Source organism: Acomys minous (assembly GCF_964271855.1).
Source record: "Acomys minous genome assembly, chromosome: 9".
In the NCBI taxonomy this organism is placed as follows: Eukaryota; Metazoa; Chordata; class Mammalia; order Rodentia; family Muridae; genus Acomys; species Acomys minous.
Genome location: NC_140490.1, coordinates 55,692,220 through 55,714,206, shown reverse-complemented (window position 1 = coordinate 55,714,206; position 21,987 = coordinate 55,692,220). Strand labels below are relative to the sequence as shown.

At 46.4% G+C, this 21,987-nt stretch overlaps 1 protein-coding gene across 1 annotated transcript in view; it reads left to right on the top strand.

Annotated features, from left to right (window-relative positions):
• BMP6 (bone morphogenetic protein 6) overlaps positions 1-21,987 on the top strand; it is a 155,026-nt gene that overhangs the window by 121,766 nt on the left and 11,273 nt on the right. The window contains exons 2-4 of the mRNA XM_084795096.1: positions 4,022-4,214; positions 18,957-19,105; positions 19,836-20,033. Of these exons, the coding sequence (XP_084651222.1) occupies positions 4,022-4,214; positions 18,957-19,105; positions 19,836-20,033 (540 nt within the window). The remainder of the gene's footprint in view (positions 1-4,021; positions 4,215-18,956; positions 19,106-19,835; positions 20,034-21,987) is intronic.

The following is a 21,987-nucleotide window of genomic DNA, read 5'->3' as shown; positions in this document are numbered from 1 at the left end:
AAAAAAAAAAAAAAAGAGGGGGATGGAACCATTAAGGCCATTGGCCGCTCTCGCGGAGGATCTAGGTTTGATTTCCAGCACTCATACAGTGGCTCTCAACCATCTGGAACTGCTCAAAGTCAATGTCACTGTCACTGTCAATGTCATTTCCAAATCATCTGACCGAAAGATTATCTTATTTATTTAAAAAAGTTTCAAGTATTTTATATGTATGGTTCTTTGGCCTGCATATAAGTCTGTGTTTAGGGAATCTCATGCCCTCATCTGACCTCTGAGAGCATCAGGCATACACATGGTGCAAATAAATACATGCAGGCAAAACACTGATGCATATAAAAAAATAAAATCTTTAAAAGTTTTGAATTGAAAAGGAAAAATAGCTAAAATATAGCAGATTGGTCACATAACTATATGGTAGTTTTGAAAAAAATACTTTATTGAAGACAAATCTTGCAGACACAAGTAACTTAATTTTTCAGTTTTGGGAGACACCTTTGAGTACTTCTGTTCTTCCAGAGGGTTATTAGGCTGTTTGTTGTTTGTTTGTTTGTCATTGTTTTGTATTGAGATGCCAAATCTCCAAAGATTTTTTTTGGTGATGATAGAAAATAACACGCGTGGAAGCTAGAGGTAACAAATGGTTTGACTTTTGTTTTCTTCCTACAAACGCCTACAAAAGTTCTTCCACAAAAGATGAATTGGTTCTTGCAATTTTGGGGGGATTCTAATGAGAGAGAGAGGGAGGAGAGAGAGAGAGAGAGAGAGAGAGAGAGAGAGAGAGAGAGAGAGAGAGAGAGAGAGAGAGGAGAAAAGAAGAAGAAGAAGAAGAAGAAGAAGAAGAAGAAGAAGAAGAAGAAGAAAGAAGGATGGAAGAGGGGAAGGGAGAAAGAGAAACTAAGAGGCTGGAGAGCTAGCATTTAAGAGTGCTTGCTACTCTTTCAGAGGACCTGAGTTAGGTTCTTGGCACCCAGGTTGGGAGATCACAAAAGCCTATAACTCTAGCTCTAGGGGATCCATTGTTTTCTCCTGGACTCCGAAGGCACCTTCCCTCGAGTGTATATCCTTCCATATAGATACACATGCACACATCCCCGCCTCCCCAGGAATAGCTCTCTACTCAGAAAAAAAAATTGCAGAGTTTTGGCAAAGTGGAGTCCTTTGGCAATGACTGCAGACTGGGCATCAGGGGTTTGGTGCCATTTCCCTTACCCAGGAGTGAATACACACGGATGAAAACCAACTCCAAAAAAATAATAAGCAGCAATTGTACGTTTCTTTTACCTTTGTCTACATGCAGAAGAAGTGAAAAAAAAAGTGCTTTCTTTCCTTGCTTTTTTGAGACTTAACAATAAAAGGAACCTATGCTGACAGAGTGCCACAAATCTGTCCCTTGTAGCTGAGAGCCCTTTCACACCTCACATGCTTGGCCGGTATCCTATCAAGGCAGTGCAGCCGCTTAGTCACTGTGCTGCCCAGCAGGGCTGTAAATCATATCCATACAGAATTTAACTCTTGTGCCCTCTCGTTGACTTTCTCCAAATACCTTTCTACTCTTTGCCCTGACCCCAGGCAACCACATTCTACTCTCCGCTTCTACGAGTTTGACTTTCATAGATGCCACATATGGATGAGATCAACTGGATTGTCATTCTGTGCCTGGCTTATTTCACTTAGCACCATGCCTTCCAGGTCCATCTGTGTGCCATAGATAGCAGGAAGCCATTTAAGTGTTTATATGCTTCATTTCATTTATACATTCATCCATTGGAGTGAAACTGGATCCAGGTACTCTGTGTGTGTATACGTGTGTGTGTGTGTGTGTGTGTGTGTGTGTGTGTGTGTGTGTATGTGTGTGTGTGTCCCATCCTTCTCTAATTTTTGTTTTATGTAAGCCATTCATAGCAAGTGACACTGTTGATTTTTTTTCATTCATCCCTTTTATCCTGCTTGGGATCTGCTGTCAAATTTAAGAGGGCTCCAGTAGCTTTCTTGGCACACAGGACCTCTCCCTTTAGACTTCAGCCTTTGTTTCCATCAGGAGAGGATCATCTTCTATGAGACAGTACTCTAGACCCCCTCAGCCAAAGTCCACTGACACCAGCTCCAATGAGTAGTTCCAAACCTATGGTAACAAAACAAAAAGACATGCACGTGGGAAAAGGACTTGGGTGTATGACACAGGAGGAGGGAGGTGAGGAGATGGGAGAGCACGCACGCATCATACACGTGGATGGAATTCTCAAATAGCAAATATAATGTTCTACAACTATCTCCATGGGACAGCAAGCAAAATGCAGAGACTCTTGGGATATCAAGGCAGAGGTGATGCACTGCCTGTCCTCCTCATGTCACAGCTCCCAAGGTCAGCTCCGGCCACCCTCTTTCATGTCACCATGGATGGTGACCCATGAACAAATCTTGGGATGGAAAAGCAGCCAGGAGGAAAAGGCTGGGAGGATTAGAAGGTCATTAGCATATATAGTTCTACATGATGGTGGATTTCCTGGTGACCTTTCACATATTCTGATCATATTAATCTCTTGTTATCTTCATGTTCCCTTCTTGTCCCACTGCTCCCCTCCTCTTTCCAGATGTCCCTACTGCTTTCATGTGCTTTTTCGCCCACTGAACTATCATCAGGGCTTCTTGGTTATGTGGGAACATGAACAACAGGTTATTTATACAAGCATAGGCACCTCACCAGTGGCTACACCACAGGAGATGATGTTTCCCCCTCCTCCAGCAACTATCTGTTAACTGTCTGTCTACCCTTGGTGTGTGTGTATGTGTGTGTGTGTCTGTGTGTCTGTGTGTCTCTGTGTGTTTCTCTCTCTCTTTCTGTATCTCTGTATTGTCTGTCTGTCTGTCTGTCTGTCTCTGTCTCTGTCTCTCTCTCTCTCTGTATCTGTATATGTGTGTGTCTGTGTATCTCTCTCTATTGTTTCTGTGTGTGTGTCTGTATATATATGTGTGTGTGTGTGTGTGTCTGTGTATCTCTATTCTCTCTCTCTCTGTCTCTCTATATGTGCGTGTGTATTTTTCTGTATTGTGTGTTTCTGTGTGCGTGTGTATCTCTCTCTCCCTTCTGTCTCTGTCTCTGTCTCTGTGTGTGTGTCTACTCCTCCCATGACAGGATGTTCATGGGCCCCATCTTGCGTGGGTCTCAGCAGGCTATCACAGTGCATAGCATGTCATGACTGAGAGACAATGTTCTACAACATTCTCCCCGTCTTCTCTTCAGTACTCCCTGAGTCTTGGAGGTGGTGATGGACACAGATGCCTCACTTGCGTTGGGCACTCAGTAGCCACTTTTCACCAGACTTGAAGCAGTCATGAGTCTCTGTAGTTCCCACGCCCCACTACAAAAAGAAGTTTCTAAAAAAAGAAAGAAAGAAAGAAAAGAAAAGAAAAAGAAAAAAAAGTTTCTACCTAAAGCTAACAGTAGCACTGATCCATGGGAGTAAACCTAAATATTTAGAAGGTAATTAACAGGTATCATATGTTGGGTTTTTTTTATTGTTGTTGTTGTTTTTAATCAGTTTCCTCTTGATTCTCGGTGTTCTGCAGGCAGAGCATGTGGCATATTCACCAATAAGACCTCCCCATCTGGTTCTAGTGGGGAACCAATTGCAGTGACAGCTACTTGTATTGTTTCGGAGACCAGCAACTCTTAGGAAGGTGTAGTGGGTGGCTAGCTCTTCACTTCATTCTCACACCTTTCTGCACAGCCATCTATTCATTTTTGCTTAGGAGGAAACCCTATGCCAAGGGTCTTTAAAGAACTTGATCTCATGCAAGTCACTTCTTCAGCCAACTGTCAAAACTACAGCATTCAAACTAAATGCAGCTCAAAGATTTGCTCCCTCTCAGGCAGAAGGGAGGCAGTTCAGCCAGTGTTCCCTCAGCCCCTTGGTCTCATTAATCCACTGCTGGTAACTGGTGATCTGTGAAGTGACACTGGGGAACGGTGGAGCCTAGTCAAGTAACAATAGTTGTCACTCTCTCTTGTTTAACCCTGTAGTGGAATACGACAAGGAGTTCTCCCCACGCCAGAGGCACCACAAAGAGTTCAAGTTCAACCTGTCCCAGATTCCTGAGGGTGAGGCGGTGACGGCTGCAGAGTTCCGCGTCTACAAGGACTGTGTTGTGGGGAGTTTTAAAAACCAAACTTTTCTTATCAGCATTTATCAAGTCTTACAGGAGCATCAGCACAGGTATGAAGGCTCAAGGAAGCCCAAAGGTGGGGCTGCTCCCCACTTCTCCCCCTCTCTCCTCATATGACCTCAGGTGTCGTTGGAAGGTGCTCTGGAGGTCAGGGGCTATCGAACGTGAAGCGATGGTGTTCTAAAGGATGTGTGTAACTGGCAGGGCGTTTTGGTATTACATTGACTTTTCAAATAGATATCTTTTCCTAAGCAAGGCAGTAGGTAGCGCTAAGTAAGCATCCTTGGTGACCAGCTGCCTCTGGTTTATTGGAGTAAACTGTTTACTGTTATCATTTGGTCCCCCACATTTGATGATGATGTGTATGGCAAAAAATTAATGCCCATGTTAAAAGTATAGATTAGTGCTTACAAGATATTGCAAATCAGGTGATTGCAAGGTATGTATTTATATATTTAATATACATACATGCTTACCTTGGGTAAGTTTATATAAACACACTACCATTTGTATACAGGAAATGATACTTTTCCTGTGTGTGGGTGCTATTATTTGGGTGCTATTATTTTTTCTAAAATGAGTTCAGACTGATTTACAGGGGGCAAATCTGCAATAATGTATATTCATAGTGCCTCCTAGTAGTAAAGAAAACCTCCCCAGCATCTGTGGAGCATGGTAAAGCAGAGGACTGGGTAGTAAGGATTTAACTCAAATCTGTAGTAACAGAGAGGAAACCAATCAGTATGAACTGTGATGAGCAGCTGGGGGCGTCTGTTTAGCATACCACCAGTGAGAACAGGGTACAGGAAGTGGAAACTGACATGGCACAGTGTACAATATAAGCCACTGTAACCACCTATAGCAATTAGGAAGCAGATACAAGGATACGCATGGAAGAAGGAGAATGCCTAGGCAAGGAGACCTCAAGACTCTTCTCTTCGTTTTCTGTTGGTTTTGGTTTTTTATGTTTTGTTGTTTTTGTTTTTAAAGCAGGTTGCCATGGAGCTCAGGCTGGCCTCAAACTTTTAGCCCTCCGGCCTCTGCTTCCTGAGCACTGGGATTACAAACAGCATGCCCGTTATCTCTTTTGCCTTCAGAAACCAAATCTAACTAGCCTGGGAAGATTATTGACTTCCCAGGAGGTTCCAGAGATTCCAGATTGTACTCAGTTTCTTCTGGATGTATGGATCTGTGTCAGGGGTGTGGGGGGATGGGGGGAAGGGGTGCTGTGGCAAGCATGCCCACTGAGATGACAAGGATCAGGGGCTAGCTCAGGGGAAGGGTGGTTCTAGCTTTGAAAGCACACCAGTGTCTGGCATTTGGGCTCTCCAGTCTGTCTCAGGGGAACTCCCCAGGATGGAACTTCTATAAACTCCAGGAGGGAGCTGAGAAAGGGTGTGTAGGTGGCTGCGGGGCTCTGGAAGGGAGCTGAGAGACAAAGAACAGGCTCTGGGAGTATTAGAGCTCCTCCGGAGGAAGGGAGGGAGGGAAGGGCCTGTGAAGGTTTAAGGAAGAGACCATTGTCTCTAAAGTGGGGAGAGGAAACTTTAAGAGGGGGCAGAGAGCTGAGGCTGTAGGACTGGACTGGCAGCTCCTAGTGGGAAGAGACAAGGAAAAGCTCACAGGTGGTCTCAGATGGGAATGCAGCTCCCAGGGGGAGGTGAGAGGGACTGAGGCTTTTGGGAAAAGCCACATAGGTAAGTGCCTTTAAAGATGTGCCCATGCTATGTGGGCATAGAAAGAAAACCAGAGAGTTGTAGCAGGCCAGAGCTCAGGGTGCCCAGGCTGGGTGCCTTGGGAGGGCGTTGAAGGCTCTAAAAGCCAGGAAGAGACACTTACGGAGTGGGCAGGGCACATGAGAGGAGGAAGCCGGATAGGAACTGAACTCTAGAATCTGGAGTCAAATTTGGTAGGTGGCAGACGCCAGCAGAAACAAATAATTCACACATACCTTAGGAGAGTCAGAGCAGCAGCTTCGTTCAGAGTGGCTGAGTCCTATGGACGGGAACCGTTTGTGCCACTTGTGGGTTTCAGCACCAGATGAATGAAAAAGAAGAAAGAGAAAGAAAGAAAGAAAGAAAGAAAGAAAGAAAGAAAGGAGGGCATGACTTTTCCTAGGTGTGGGCTGAGGTGAGGGTTTATTGTAGATAAAAAGGGGGAACATAGCCAGAGGCAGAGACATCCGTAGGAGTCCAAGGTGAACAAGGCCACAGTGAGCTGGGCCAAGTGAGGAGAGATGGGGTGGGAGAGCCAGAGAGGAGCCACTGACCAAGAGTGGTGGCCTGGGCCCAGAGACTGGGGTAGCCAAAATGACTGAGTTATACAGGGGCTGGAGCGGGGGGTGGGGGTGGGGTGCTGGAGAGCCCAGCCCAGTATCTGGGCTGGAGAGTTCCAGGTAAAGGGGAAGGGTTTCTCAGCCAGGAGAACCCTATAAAAGGTAGGGACTGAGGGATGCTAGCAGAGCCTGGCAGCCAGTATCAGCTTTGGTGTGTTAAAAGGCATCTCAGCCATTTGTCCTGGGCTGGAAACCTAGTACTAAAAGGACCAGCGGATGGCAGGCACTGGGAACACATCATGATGCTGAATACATGCACTAAGGCTGCAGGTCAGGTCTCAGCTGGTACAGTTAAACAGTGAGTAAAATACAGCCCCTGGGGTATGGTGATAACGGACCAGAATTTCAGAAGGTGTCTGCTTTTTCCTCTTAAGTGCAAGTGCATCTGCTAGCTTCATGACAGAGAGCTTGTTTGGGGAGCAATATATCTCCTTGTGAGATATCTATCTTTTGACGCCCTGGAGAGAGCTGGCATTCAGTGGTTCCTTGGCTCTGCCTTAGCCATTGGCTTTTCAGTCTGCCCAACTGGATATTCCATTTTAGTTCTCTCTGAGAATGGTCTCAAGGCATTTTTTTTGGGGGGCGAGGTGGTGGTGGTGGTGATGGTGGTGGAGGTGGAGGTGGTGGAGGTGGTGGTGGTGGTGGCAGTATCACACAAGTTTGCCTGAAATGCATAACTTTCCCTCTCCTACAGGAAAAGTCATAACAAAATGCTAGGCAGGAAGTATGGTGACTGCGGAATCTTTCAAAAAAATTCATTGTAAAGAAAGAGCTAGCAGAAGCTTTGTGAGGGTCCGTACTGCAATCTAGCCAAAAGGAACAGCTGCCATGTGCTCAGGGAGGTGGTGACACCCTTCCTTGGGGCCAGCAGCGAGATTGGAAAGCAGAAAACCAGAATGGTCTCAGCCTTGGATGGCTCTCTTGTCGATTTGTCTTCTAGGAAGGGAGCATGTGGCAGTTGGCTGTGTTTAACTTGTGTGCATAGGAGAAAGAGAATACTAGGAAGTTTGGGAGACTTTCATGCTTTCGAAGGGCTCCAGGTTGACTGGGGAGGTCTTCTTATACATGGGCCAGGAGCCCAGGCCTCCCGCTACTTGCAAATGTTCTTACGGAGGCTTCCAGACTTAGCTGCAGGGCTCCTTCTGCCGAAGCTTTGACCTCCCCATCTGTACCATCTTGGGGTGTCTTGGCTGAACACGCTTTTCTGAGCATACAGGAAATGTATTTATCTAATCTGTGCCGAAGTGCAACGTGTAGCATTTGCTGTGTTCACTTAATTTAACAAATGTTTGTGTTACAAAATAGTTGGCCTCCTTGGAGGAGGGAAGTTGGGTTTTTGAGCACTAACTCAGAACTTGAGCTGAAGGCCTGTGGACATGGTGTGCTGGGTCTTCTGGCATAGAGTAGTCAGGAAAGCAGGTCGGCAGGCCACACAGGCCTCCGAGAAGCCAACTACTGCTGTAGGGATGTGTTTCTGTGACCTATGAGTAAGCAGAACAGGTAAGTTTACAGCAACAACTGGCTTCTTAAATAGAGGGCGCATATTGGAGAAACATAGTACTTGACCCAGAGCCCGAGAAGCAGTCTTGAGATGGAGTGTACATGAGTCAAGCAAAGACCAGAAACAACCCATAGGTTATGTGAGACCAACTTGACGACTTCTGCTAAGTCCAAGGCACACAGGACACCCTTTGTATGTTCCTTGTTTGAAAACGTGCTCAGTGGTAGGCTGGCGAGATCCTTCAGAAGGTAGAGGTGCTGGCCACACAGGCCTGGTGACCTGAGTTCAATCCCCAGGACCCACATACAAGTGGACACACCACAAAGTTGTCTTCTTATCACCACGTACATGTCATGGAACACATATGCGTTATACACATAGATATATCATATGCACCTGTACACAATAATGATAATTAAAAGATTGCTCAGCAGTTTTGAGAATGAGTCTGATAGAGTATAGCTTGCTCAGCATGTGCAGGGCAATGGGTTCTATCCCCAGCACCTAAGAAGGAGAGAGTAGGTGGGAGGGAGGGGTGGGCCTGGGAGGAGTTAGGGAGCGGAGTCGGGGATGTATATGATCAAGACCCGTGCAGTGTGTCTTAGTTACTGTTCTGTTGCTGTGAAGGGACACTGTGACCAAAGCAAAGCTTATTAAAGAACGCATTTAATTGGGGCTGGCTTACAGTTTCAGAGATTTTTGTCCATAATCATCATGGTGGGAGGCATGGCTGCAGGAAGACAGGGATGGGGCTGAGAGCTCACCATCCTGATCCACAGGCAGCAGGCAGAAAGAGAGACGCTGGGCCTGGCATGGGCTTTTGAAACCTCCAAGCCCACCTAGTGACATGACGTACTTCCTCCAACAAGGCCACACCTACTCTAGCAAGGCCACACCTACTCTAACAAGGCCACACCTACTCTAACAAGGCCACACCTACTCTAGCAAGGCCACACCTACTCTAACAAGGCCACACCTACTCTAGCAAGGCCACACCTACTCTAACAAGGCCACACCTACTCTAGCAAGGCCACACCTACTCTAACAAGGCCACACCTACTCTAACAAGGCCACACCTACTCTAACAAGGCCACACCTCCTAATCCTTCTACTTTATTTCAAACAACTCAAATAATTAATAGAATAAACCAGTACATTCTGCTGAAACCAATATATAATATTGATGTTAATTTGCATTTTATGTAAATGATATAAAATTGCGTTTGGTATAAAATTGGAAAAAGCCTTCCTTTCTCATAGGCGAGGCAAACATCACATTTGAGAGAATAAAGATGGCAAGATTGAATTCTGACAAAGCTAAATCATGCTGACATTATTGTTTGTGGTATTTTCTAAAAGTCACCCTGATGACATGGGAGCATCCCTAAGCTAGGATAAGCAAGAAGTGCCCGGAGAGGTCAGTACCCCTGTTATGGCATGCACCATGCCTCCATCTTTTGAGCTCAGATGCAGGCATCACACAGATGTTCCAGTCTGTCCCCACTGGTGGTTGAGCATGTCTGTTAGAATACAGGTCTTCCTACAGAAAACCTTCCCACACTTCAATTGATCTCTTGACCAACCATCGCCCATCAACATGTTTTACAGAGGAGGTGAGAGGAGGAGAAGAAAGGCTAAGATAAACTTGTGTCACCATCTGCACGCTCAGGATTACTCTTGTCCACTTACCTCTTCAGTATGGTCTTCTGTGTGATGTGCACAGGAGCGGTGTTCATACTCAGAGTGCACTTCCAGGCTGCTCTGGATTCCCCTTGCACTCCCATACCCATGCAGAGTAGCAAAGTGGTACTGTGCCCTTCCCACACACAGCATGGCCTCCTTCTAGCACATCTGTGTTAGCTGCTTTTCTCACCACAGTGACCAAGTTTAGCTATGAAAGAGCAGCTTAAGGAAGAAGGATTTGTTTTAGCCCACAGGCTCATGGCCAGAGAGTCCTGGTAGCTTCATCTGAGGTAGGAGTTGGGGTACAGACCATTACATTTTTATGCATGGAGAAGAGGAAGGAGTCTATACGGGGGGGGGGGGGGAACCAGGGCTGGGCAATAACCCGTAAGCCCACAAACCCACCTGCAGAGACATACTTCTATAAGCCAGGCCTCACCTCTTAAAGGTTCCACAGCCTCCCAGAATGCCACCAGCAGCTGGGGACCAATTATTGAAACACGAGTCTATGGAGGCATATTTTATATTCGAACCATAGCAGCATCACTAGGTAAACCAGGCATTTCTGAGGCCTTTAAAGAATGTCATTTTTGTCTACAGTTCTTCTCCAGTGAATTTTGTGTTCTTAAAAGTCCAAGAGAGTCTTGGGAGAACCAGTCAGAAATTATGACAGAGATGTTTGCCGTTCAGTGCAGGATTTCGTCATCTTGCCTCTGCTGGTCCTGGCATTCCATGTCCTCCCTGTCTGACAGTCCTGTTGTTTCACAGTGATGGCCCATTCTCTGTAACTATTATCCCCTTTCGTTACTACATTCTCTCATACGTGTTTTCTTGGAAGACAAACTTGAAATGCATTTTTTTTCCGGCACAAATAGCATCAACACGTGTGTGTTGAGGGGGAGGGGAGGCAAGAAAGAATGCGTACATGCGTGGTGTATGAGTATGTGTGTAGAGAGGACTTAGTAGAGGCCAGAGAACGGTGTCAAGTGTCCTTCTCTCTCACTCTCTCCCTTTTTCCTTTGAGGCAAGGTCTCTCCCAAAACCCAGAGATCACACTTTCTGCAAAGCTAATGTCCAGTAAGTCCCAGAAATCCTCATCATACACAGCTCTGGGGTTACAGAGATGTGTGCGACCATGCTCAGCTTGCTATATCAGTACCGGGGTTCTCATAGGCCTAGCTCGGGTCCTCATGGCTTCACAGAGATCCTGGCACTGAATTTTACATTCTAATGGTAAATGGTAGTGTATTCTGTGTGTGTGTGTGTGTGTGCGTGATTGGTTTGTGCTCCTAATTTAGAACTGCAGTTGATTTTTGTGTATTGATCCTGTATCCAGAAACTTGACAATTTATATTAATACTAATCCTTTTCCTATTCAGACTTTTAAAATATCTGCAAGTATAATTGTAAATATCACTAATATTTCTTTCTTTACAAATTTATTTTTTGCTGCTGTTGCTTCCTGTCCCCCTTTGAATTTTGATGGCTAGGAAGTCCAATGCAATTTTAAGATCTACTTGTACACTAATCTTGGGGGGTGAGTGAGAGATTTACTATTTTGCTTAAGGATGATTGTTGTTTCTATAGAACACTGGAACTAGGCAGGGCACTGTGATGCTTGTCTTTAATCCCAGCACTCGGGAGGCAGAGGCAGTCAGGTCTTTGTGAGTTCAAGGCCAGCCTAGGCTACAAAATGAGTCTAGGACAGCCAGGGCTTGTTACACAGAGAAACCCTGTCTCAAAAAACAAAACAAACAAACAAAAAACAACAAAAAACACACAAATTAAGTAGACTAAGGTAATTATCCTAAGCAATTTTTTGGTTTTGTTTTTAAGATTTATTTATCTATTTTATGTATATGAGTGATCTATTTGCATGAACACCTGTAGGCCATAAGAGGACATCAGATCACATTATAGATGGTTGTGAGCCACCATGTGGTTGCTGGGACTTGAACTCATGACCTCTGGAAGAACAGAGATAGTGCCATCTTTCCAGCCCCTTTCTGTTTTGTCTTTAAGATTAGCAATTGATATGACATTTTATATATTTTTTTCTGATTTGATAAAATTATTTGATTTTTAGCCCTTTATAGTGCCAATACATTAAATGGTTTTCAAATAGTAAGGCAATTTTAGACCGTGGGAACAAGTTCCATTTGTGATTTGTTACTGTTAAGTAAACTCGCATTGAGAAACTAGGTCCAGGTCTAGCGTCTGGATCACCTCTGGGTCCTATTTCCATCATCTTTTTAGTCCCTGGATTGTTTGCTCCATTTGGTTTTATTTCCTGACATGCCCGACATCTTTTTTGTTTATTAAATTTTGTGTGTAATCTAATAAAAGCATCCATAGACATTGTTGCTTTCTTGCAGACTGAATTTAACCTTCTTCTGGACTTCAGAGGCAGTGCAAGCACAGCCCTTTATCCTTTTGCCTGAGTTGAGGTTAGGCTTCCGGTTTGCTAAGGCTCATCTGTTTCTGGTTTCCCCCTTCTCTTGCAGTTTAGCCCCCTGGAGGTTTCAGCTGAGACTAGGATGCTTACCAGAGGCCCTCGCCCTTGGTGGGCTCTGAACTCTCATTTTTAAACTCCCCAGCATTGTGAAACTGCCAAAAAATCCTCCTTTTCTCTGATGCTTCTAAACAGCTTCTTTCTGCTTGTTTTCTCAGCTTCCTATCCCATGTATACACAGCTTAATATCTGGCAAATATCTCAAATGAAAATATTGGTGTTCATGGCAGCCAGAACTTGAAGAAAATTAAACCCAAACCTCTGTGAGATCATGTTCATTTCTAGGCAGGCTGCTTCGTTTGAGGCCTTCCTCTTTCTTATCCTTGCTACCTTCATCATCGTCATCATCATCATCATCATCACTTTCATTTTTAAAAGTGAATTTATTCACTTTACATCCCTTCTCTTGTCTCCTCCAGTCCCACCATCCCTCCCTCTTCCTTCCATCCCTGTCCCCTAGTCCTCAGAAAGGAGGAGCCTTCCTTCCTTACCATCTCATCCCAGACTATCAAGTCTCTTCGGCACTGCCTCCATCCTCTTCCTCTGTGACCTGGGGAGCCGCCTCGCCCTGGGAAGTGAGTAGGTAACAGCACTCATGTTGAAGACAGTCCTGGTCCGCTTACTAGGTGGCCTACATGGATACTGAGCTGCCTAGTGGCTACCTCTGAGCAGGGGGCCTGGGTCCTCTCCATGCTTGGTGCATCAATCTCCGCAAGCCTCACTCCCCCCCCCCCCCGGGGCCAAGATGCTCTGTTGGTCTTCTTGTGGAACTCCTGTCCTCTGTGGACTGGTCTATTCCCCCACCGCCACTATCACCACTGTTCCACAAGACTCCCTGTGCTATGCCCAAGGTTTGGCTGTGAGTCTTAGCATCTGCTTTGATCCCATGCTGGCTGATCCTTTCAGAGGACATCTATAGAAGGCTCCTGTCCTGTTCCCTTTCTTCAGCTTCTTGCAGTGTCTGTTCTATTTGTCCTTCTGACTGAAAAGTAAGCATCCTCCCTAGGGTCCCCCTTGTTACTTATCTTCTTTAGGTCTGCAGGATTGTCTGAACTCTCATTTTTACCCCTTGTCGGTATGCCAGGCTGCAGCTTTCTGCTTTGGTGTGTTGATTGTAGAATTCACAAGGGCCCTGAATGCAAAAGTCAGCAAACACCTCATTTCAGGGCCCGACCCCACTCTGGGGGCTTGAATTTATCTCTCATGTGTAGCTTGGTTTCCTAGCTCTGAGGTGATTTCAAACAGACTTGAGTTTGTAAACACATTCTTTTCGTTTTGTTTTGTTCAGTTTTGTTTGTTTTGGATTGGGGGGCGGGTGTTATTCTGACATCTTAACCAGAACTCGGCACCACCTCAGGGGACCAGCATCTTACTAGCGTTTTAATTTGGAAGCCCTCTAATGGATCCCCCACAAATATTGATATATGTGTTATTAACAAAACATAGATCTATAAGGAGACCGGAATCCAGCAGCCCGGCCAGCTCCAGGGCCCAGGACAGGCAATTCTTTAGAACAGCATTACTTGTGGACAGATGGTGCTGCTGTGAAATGTTGTTGGGCTTTCAATAAAGATAAAACTCAACCTTTTTAGATGCCTGAGATGGTTTCTTTTCTAAAAGGAAGGGCAAATTTGAGAAAACCAGGATGGGAAGATGCTTCTGTTGTTTGAGGAGAAGAAAACATTTTATCATGGTCCGGAGCCACATGATATGCAATTTTCTGCCTGGCTTTGACAGCTGAAGTGGGCCTCAGGCGAGCAATAAATGTTTTAGTGTTTGTTCCTTTTCCGTTTGAAAAGGTATTGGCAGCTTGGGCTATGTAACTAGCTAGCTCCTGCTTCCTGGTTAAGTTCACACTCCTCCTGCTCAGAATGTTCTCTCTCTGAAGTACAAAACCAAAGTCCAAGCTTGAGAAGCTCCCAAGCCTCGTTCAGTATCCTCCTCTGATCTGTTTGTTAATGCGCAATTTAGAATTAGTGTTACAACAATGTTGCATACACTCAGAAGAGCTCAGAGGTGTCTCAGCTGAGGGAGTCAGGGTGTGTGGTAGGAGAGGAAGGCAGGTCTCAGGGAACTGCTGCATTCTCGGCTTGAGGGAGATAGGAAAAATGGGCTTATGTTTCTGCTCACCGTTCACCGTGCCTTATGCATTATTCATTACTGGAAACTGATTGCTTTTGATTGCATGCGTCTCCACATGTGGGAAGGCAGGCTACATTAGTGGTTAGGATGGCTTTATGAAATATCTCCCCCCCCCACCTCAAATTAGCAGCATTTTAACTGTTTCAGTTCCCTACATTGGGCAGAGATGTAGAAATGTAGGATTGGAGGATTAAAATTGGTACGGTTTAGATGTATTCTCATTCAAAGATATAGGGATTCTTTGCCCTCTAGGGCAGGCTGGAATAAACCCTAGGACAGGGAGTCATTGCCTTGTTTAGTGGCTAAAGAAGACAGGTTGAGAAGCCCTGCTGTGCATAAAGTGTCCCGTTCCCTTTGAACCTTTCCCTGTCTTCTCCAACACTATTACTTTTGACTTGTCTTTCTGTGCCTCTGCTTGTAGGCCTAATTTAATAGCCCATCCATAATACAACCAAACCTTAGCTCCTGGCCCAGCCTCCAGTTGATTTTCTGGAAGGAGAGGAAGAAAGACATCTTGAGGGCGGATGGCCTCCAAGCTTGTGTCTACCAAACGGGGAGAACGGAAGGATGGCGTGCTTTCAGCCTCGCCCCACGGAGTGTTCTCCCAGACCAGTGGTGTCTGAATCTCTCTGAAGCCCGGCAAATAAACGCCTGCCCCACCTGGGTCTACCGAGCCAAAGCTCTGTGCTGAGGGGGTCATGGGATGATACAGGCTTCACTGGAGGGTGCATGGAAGATTAGTGCACGTGCTATCATTGGCTGTGCAGCCATGATGACCAAGGTACTTAAACTATTGGCAAACCCGTGCTGGTGTTGGTCAGAGTCTCCAGTAGGGTGCTGAGGAGGAGCCGATGTATGTAGGAGCTTTTGGAACAGTCACAGGGCAAACGCTGCAGGTATTTTCAGTTTGTGTTCTGATAATAAAGTGGATTGTACTGGGTAAAGATGAAAGGGTGCCTGTTAGTATTTCCAACATCTTAGAATCTGATAGTCACTGAGACAAATACCCAGCACAACCAAGTGCTATGAAATTAACCAGAATAACCAGAACATGTATTTATCCATCACTGCTACTCAAACCCGTGTGTGTGTGTGTGTGTGTGTGTGTGTGTGTGTGTGTGTGTATGGATCCTGGGTTGTAGTATTCTACTTCAAACACGTGGGGTCTTGATCCCTGACTTTATTTGAGCCCTTGCTCGGGACATTCAGCCTGTACTGTGAACTCTTTTAGACTCTGCTTTCCATAGATGGGAACGGGGGTTAGAAGAATGAGCTTCTGTCGCTCAAGCCAAGAGCTACTGCGAGCAATTCCTCATAGCGGAACATTCCAGATGAGCAGCTTGACTGGCATATGTGGCCATCTCTATCAGTGAGCTATGGCCAGATCCCACAAACAACCCCCCACCCGGCCCCCACCCTCACCCCCACCCCCTGCCCAAATCAATGGTTTTCATTCCCAGTTTACTGAACCCTTCCACTTGCCACAACCTCTTCTGTGGGGGAGGTGTGAGGTGGGGTGTGGGGTGTGGCCACCTGCACGGATGTCACAGGGCAACCCCTGGGGGTCAGTACTTACCATCTTCTTTGAGACAGAGCATCTTATTTGGTGATTCTCTGTGTATATATGTATATCTCTTTATCTCATCTGTTCGTGTTACTGTAAGTCTCTGTGTTAAGTTACTCCTTGCTATAGTTTGACTATGAATGTTCACCACAGTCTGGTGTGTTGCACGCTTGGCCTCTAACTGGTGGTGGCATTCTGGAAGGTGGTGAGGCCTAGCTAGGGGCTAACTTGGGGTATATATTCCAGGGGGTATATTGTCCTTGTCCCTACCTTCCCCCCCACCCATTTCCCTTCCTTTTGTCTCAAAGAGACAGCATCAAAGTACATAGCTCTCTCCTATAGCATGCACCTACGGTCAGGGTGTTCTACCCAAACCCATGGATCCGAGCCATTGTGGATTGAGCTGCCTGAACTGTGAGGCAAAAGTCATCCTTCCTTCTTTATGTTGTGTCTGTCAAGCATTTTTGTTACAACCACGAAAAAGGAACTTACTGTTGTCCCTTCCAGAGGACCTGGGCATCCTAAAGCCAAAGTTCCCCCTCTGACCTTGAACCTGTAGCTGTTGGACCTCATTTGCTTTTAGTCAGTCTCATATGCGTTGAGGACTGCCATGAGCTACATTCTAGTGAGCAACGGGTACCACAGAACCAACCGTGCGTTCTGTGTGCCCGAGATAACTGTAGTGGCTATGACAGAGACTCAGCCCCCAACGTCCACGGATGCCCCTGACCATGAAGCAGGCCTTAGGGCTCCTATTGCTGTGATGGAACACCATGATCAGAGCTACTGGAGGGAAGGGTTTATCCGGCTTACACTTCCATATCACTGTTCTTCCTGGAGGAAGTCAGGACAGGAACCCACACAGGTCAAGAACCTAGAGGCAGGGGCTGATGCAGAGGCTGTGGAGGGCTGCTCCTCATGGCTTGCTCAGCTCGTTTTCTTCTAGAACCCAGGGCTAGCAGCCCAGGGGTAGACCCACTAGTAACTGGGCCTCTCCCTCTGGAATCAGTAATTTTAAAAATGTACTTCAGGCTGGTCTACAGTACGATTTTATGGAGACATTTTCTCACTTGAGGATCCCTGCTCCCTGATGACTCTAGCTTGTGTCAACTTGGCGTAAAACTAGCCAGGACAACTGTATAAATGTGATTTCTTCCAAAATGTAATAATTAATCTTTCTTGCCAGCTTCTTTTCATTGTTGCCACAAATTTTACTTGCTTCCAGATCCATGTTTTTGCTTTCCTCTTTCGTTCATTCATTTCCTCCTCTTTCTCCTCTTTCTCTCTTTCTCATCTCCGTTTTATATGATGATTTTTTAGTGTTGTGATTACAGGCGTGTACCGGCATGCTCGGCTCCCCACCCTTTCTTAAGAACCTCACTCTTGAGAAACAAAAATAGGCTCATTCTGGCTCTGTGTGCCAGCTGCCATACCCACACTGCATCTATAGCATCCTTATTGCCCCTTCGTTAGATGTTAGGTGCCTGCTACATGACTGAAGCTCTGCACATGACAGCTGACCCTCGTCAGGGGCTCTGTACGTGGGCACATACACTCTGCCTCCTTCCTCGAGCTTCTCTCTGGATCTTGCCTCTGGGGAGTGCCAGCCAAAGTCGGCCCCAAATATGACTGTATCCTCAGCTTGCTTTGGGATTAGGGCTGTTTCATTTCCCACAGAGATGTTCATACCGTCTGTGTTATTTCTGGATGAGGGTCTTCTATGGCCTTGTAGCGTGGACCTTATGTCTTTCTGCATCTCGACTTCAAAGCGTTGGACTCACAGTCCCCTCTTGCTGTTTTCCATGAACACCCCTCATCTCCCTGCCCGAAGTTGTTGCCCCAGTCACAGGGGGTTATTCTGTCCACAGGGAACGTGACACATCCACGTGGGGGAGAGCTTGGAGGAGGACAAGCTCCAGTAAGCCCCCCACAGACTGCCAAGCAGCTGAGTAAACTCCGCCTAGTGTTTATGCTCGGCAACGATGACAATAGAGGTCCCTTCTTGTAGCCCTTCTAGCTCCAGGCTGCCTTGGAAGCAGGAAAAAGTGTATTTCCCACCTAAGAATCTAAGATCCCAAACTCAGATGTTGTACTAGCCTCAAAGAGTGCTGGTGAACGGGGCGTGAACCTCCCTCATTGATCACAGGTTGTCTTTGGAAACAAGCTCATAAGATAGTCTGTCGTTACGGCACACTTTTTGAATGGGAGGTGGGGATGCCTTCCTTTGTTCATTCACTAAACTCTCACAGTGCTTAGCTTTCATCTTGGCTATGTTATCCTGACCCATAACCTCCTGTCTGAGACTCAGTTTCCCAGTGGACACCAGCAGTCATGGCTACTATAGCCATGAAGCAATGCGAGGCAGAAGAGAATGCTTTGTAAATGTACACTATTAGAATTTGATGCTTATTTTAAAGGAGTGAAGATTGTGCATCCTTTGTAGATTGCATAGGACCAGAAGTGATGTGGTGGGGGTGGGGAGGTGGAGATTTGCATATATAATGAAATATCTTGGGGATGGCTGTTAAGTCTAAATGCAGATTTTATTTTTGATTCACATATATCTTACACGCATAGCCTGATGGTATTTACAAGAGATTTGATGCAAGAGACACCTAATTTTTATAAATTATTTGGATCCCGACTTGATCTAGTTTTTATACCTGCCTCCTACTTTTCAGGGTTCACTAGCCATAACTAAGCTATTAACCAACAAATGGCACCATAAATAAAGCGATGCAGTAATAAAAAAAAAAATGAACTAAATACTGAAGCAAATGAAATAACCTTTGCAATTTACCTTAATTCCAAGAAAGAGTTAGTGTAGGAAGAGTGAGTGGGTCTTGATGAATTTAAGGACCCCTGATAGCTCATGCTTGGTGTCTTGCCTGCTCTATCGTGTTTGCACTCTATATGGTGTCACTCGGGCAGAGCTGTGGCCGGTCGCCCAGACGGGTGTGGTTTGATTCCAGCAGTCCTTAGTGACAAGACACAGTAGGAATAGGCCGGACGACGGCAGGTGATTCAGCATGCCGTTTGTCTTCCTTTCTTTCAGAGACTCTGACCTATTTCTGTTGGACACCCGCGTGGTGTGGGCCTCCGAAGAAGGCTGGCTGGAATTTGACATCACAGCAACTAGCAATCTGTGGGTGGTGACGCCGCAGCACAACATGGGACTCCAGCTGAGTGTGGTGACTCGTGATGGTGAGTTGTGATTTGCACACGGCCAGCATCTGCCCCGCCGTCGTTTCCATTCATTTCCTCTGCAGCAGTTGTGGTGGGACCGTTGTTTGTAGCCCAGTCCTTGGTGCCAGGATGACCTTGTTCACACTTCCCTCGTGACCATCGCAAAGGCAAAACCTTTCTCCTAGCAAGGACTTGGAAGCAGGCTCAGGCCATGTCCCCCACGAGACTAACAATGACAGGAGAGTTTGCCCAGGCTGAGCCAGGTGGGAGAGCCTGGGAGGAAGGCAGGAAGCCCAGTGATGGAGCACTGGCTTAGCATGAGTCCCTGGGTCCTACCAAAGGAAGAGGAAAAGGAAAGGGAGAGCATGGGAAGAGGAAAAGGGGGAGCCTAGTCAGAATCTGCCTCTCCTGTGATTTTTGCCAAGGGACCCTTGAGAAAACTACCCCTCCTGATTGGCTCCCTGCTTCCGGTCCACCAATAGGGAGAGCCAGAAAGGAAGTGTGAATATTGAGGAATAGGAGGACCAGAAACAAGAGCACTCCTTGCGGGAAGGGGCGTGGTCCTGTGCCTTGGGAGACACACTTTAAGCCTGCCCTATCTAAACAGTGGGAGAATGCGTGGGGCCTTGTTAACGTTTCCTACGCTCTACTACATTAGTAGTACACGGGAGAATAGAAAGAGTCGCCCGACCCTCTGAGACCCCAGATCTGTGGAGTAAAGAGAGGTGGGCTTTGGTTTGCATTAAAGGACTCCACGTCAATCCCCGTGCGGCGGGCCTGGTGGGCCGAGACGGCGCTTACGACAAGCAGCCCTTCATGGTAGCCTTCTTCAAGGTGAGCGAGGTCCACGTGCGCACCACCAGGTCAGCCTCCAGTCGGCGTCGGCAGCAGAGTCGCAACCGGTCCACCCAGTCGCAGGATGTGTCCCGGAGCTCCAGCGCTTCAGGTGAGCGTGACTGGGACATTGGTCCCCATCAGGACAAAGGTACCTACGGCCTCAGGTGCTGGACAGCTTCTGCTCAGCAAATACAGTGGTTAGTGGGGGGCGGGGGGCGGGTCCTAGGAATGGTCCTGGGATCCCAGGACCCTCCTCGTAGAGCACTATTACCCAGAGGCTTGGGCTGTAGGCATCACATGCCCACACCTCTTGGTTCAGACAAGCATCTTTCTGTTTGATGAAATTTCTACAACTCTTTTTTTTTTTCCTTCCCACAAAATCATGGAAACACCCCAATTATTTTATCTTTACATTTACTTTTTTATTCGTGACTATTTTGCCTGTACGTATATATGTCTGCCATGCACATGCCTGGTGCCATGTAAATATGTGTACCATGTGCATGCCTGGCACCCACAGAGGTCAGAAGGTGTGTCAGGTCCTCTGCACTAGTCACAAACGGTTGTGACCCACTGTGTGGATGCCAGAAACTGAACCTGGGTCATCTTCTTCTTGTGGCCAGAAAGATTTCAGATGTTTCTTTTCTTTAGGTTTGGGGATACTTGCCTATATACATAATGAGATTTCTTGAGGATAAGACTTACGCCTAATGACAAAATTAATTTATATTCCCTATTCATCTTACATATCTATAGCTATATGTTAATTTTATACAGTAGTTTTAGTGCACTTTGGTTTGACCATCAACCATCAACTGAGGTTTAAGTTTTGGTGAATTTCGGACTTTGAGTGCTCAATTTGCATGAAGTGGTGTTCATTTGTGTACTATGGACTTGCATTTACCAGGACTCTTGTCTGGGCACAATAGTCAGCGCCTCTAAAGTGGATTGTATTGGCTCATTTAACTTACTTCAGCTTGGTTAGATTGTTGGGACCAGATGGTACTAGAAAATTGTTTCCTGTGTTCTTGGTGGAATCCTCAAAAAGACAGTCAATGAATGTCCAGTAAGGTTACCCCAGAGGCTCGGGGTGACCTTGGAAACCTCATCTTCAAATACAGAGTTCTCTCCTTTCCTGGCTCCAGCAGGAAGCCAGGCCTTGTGACACTCATTGGACTGACTCCTGCCTTGTACCCAACTCTGATCATCTTGCTGTCTGGGAAGTGTTCTCAATGGCCAAGCCTGCATTGGGTACTGCAAGTCCAAAGGGCAAGAAAGATGAAACAGCCCCCAGTGTCTGAGGGTTAGTCCCAACTTTCAGAAGTCTTCCCTAGAATGGGGAGGAGGAAGGTCCTGGCGGAAGCAAGTGCATAGCTGTCGAGGACACTGAACTCAAGCGCTGATGTTCCTCATGCTAGTGCGAGTGCTCCTGAGTGCTGGACTGCTTGCGTCATTCAGCAGCCCAGGAAAGAAGTGTGACGTTGAGTACCTGCAGTGAGATTCTCTGACAGAGTTTTCTTTCTTGCAACCTTGTGGCTTTGGAGAAACCTACCTAGTGGGTCTGAGCTTCAGTTCACCTCTCTGTGTGATAAGGGTGTGGGACGAGTCACAGATGTTACGATCTAATGAAATGCAGTCACAAGGCGCACAGTCACCTTCAGAGCTTACTTGTGCCCCCTTGGAGGATGTAGGTGCTCAGGGCATGGGCGGGGATCCCAAGGAAGTGAAATAATTCCCAGGGGAATGCGCTTATTTTTTGAGGTGGCTCATTACAACTGTCATTTTTGGTGCCCGGGATTTGAATGCAGCTTCTCAAAGTACCCCACTTTTCTTTGGGGAAACGTGTCTCCTAGATTCAACGCTGTGACTTACTAAGCTTCTCTCATGCCAGTAACTGAGACGCGACACTTGGGTAGCCACCACCCAGTGAAATATGACATTTTGCTTCTCCCTGTCGTGGTGTTTCTTGGAAGCACCGCACAGCATGGGTGTTCCTCCTGTATTTACCACTAGAAATAGTCAGGATTGAGGCCTTAACAAAATAAAAAATAAAAAGGAATGCC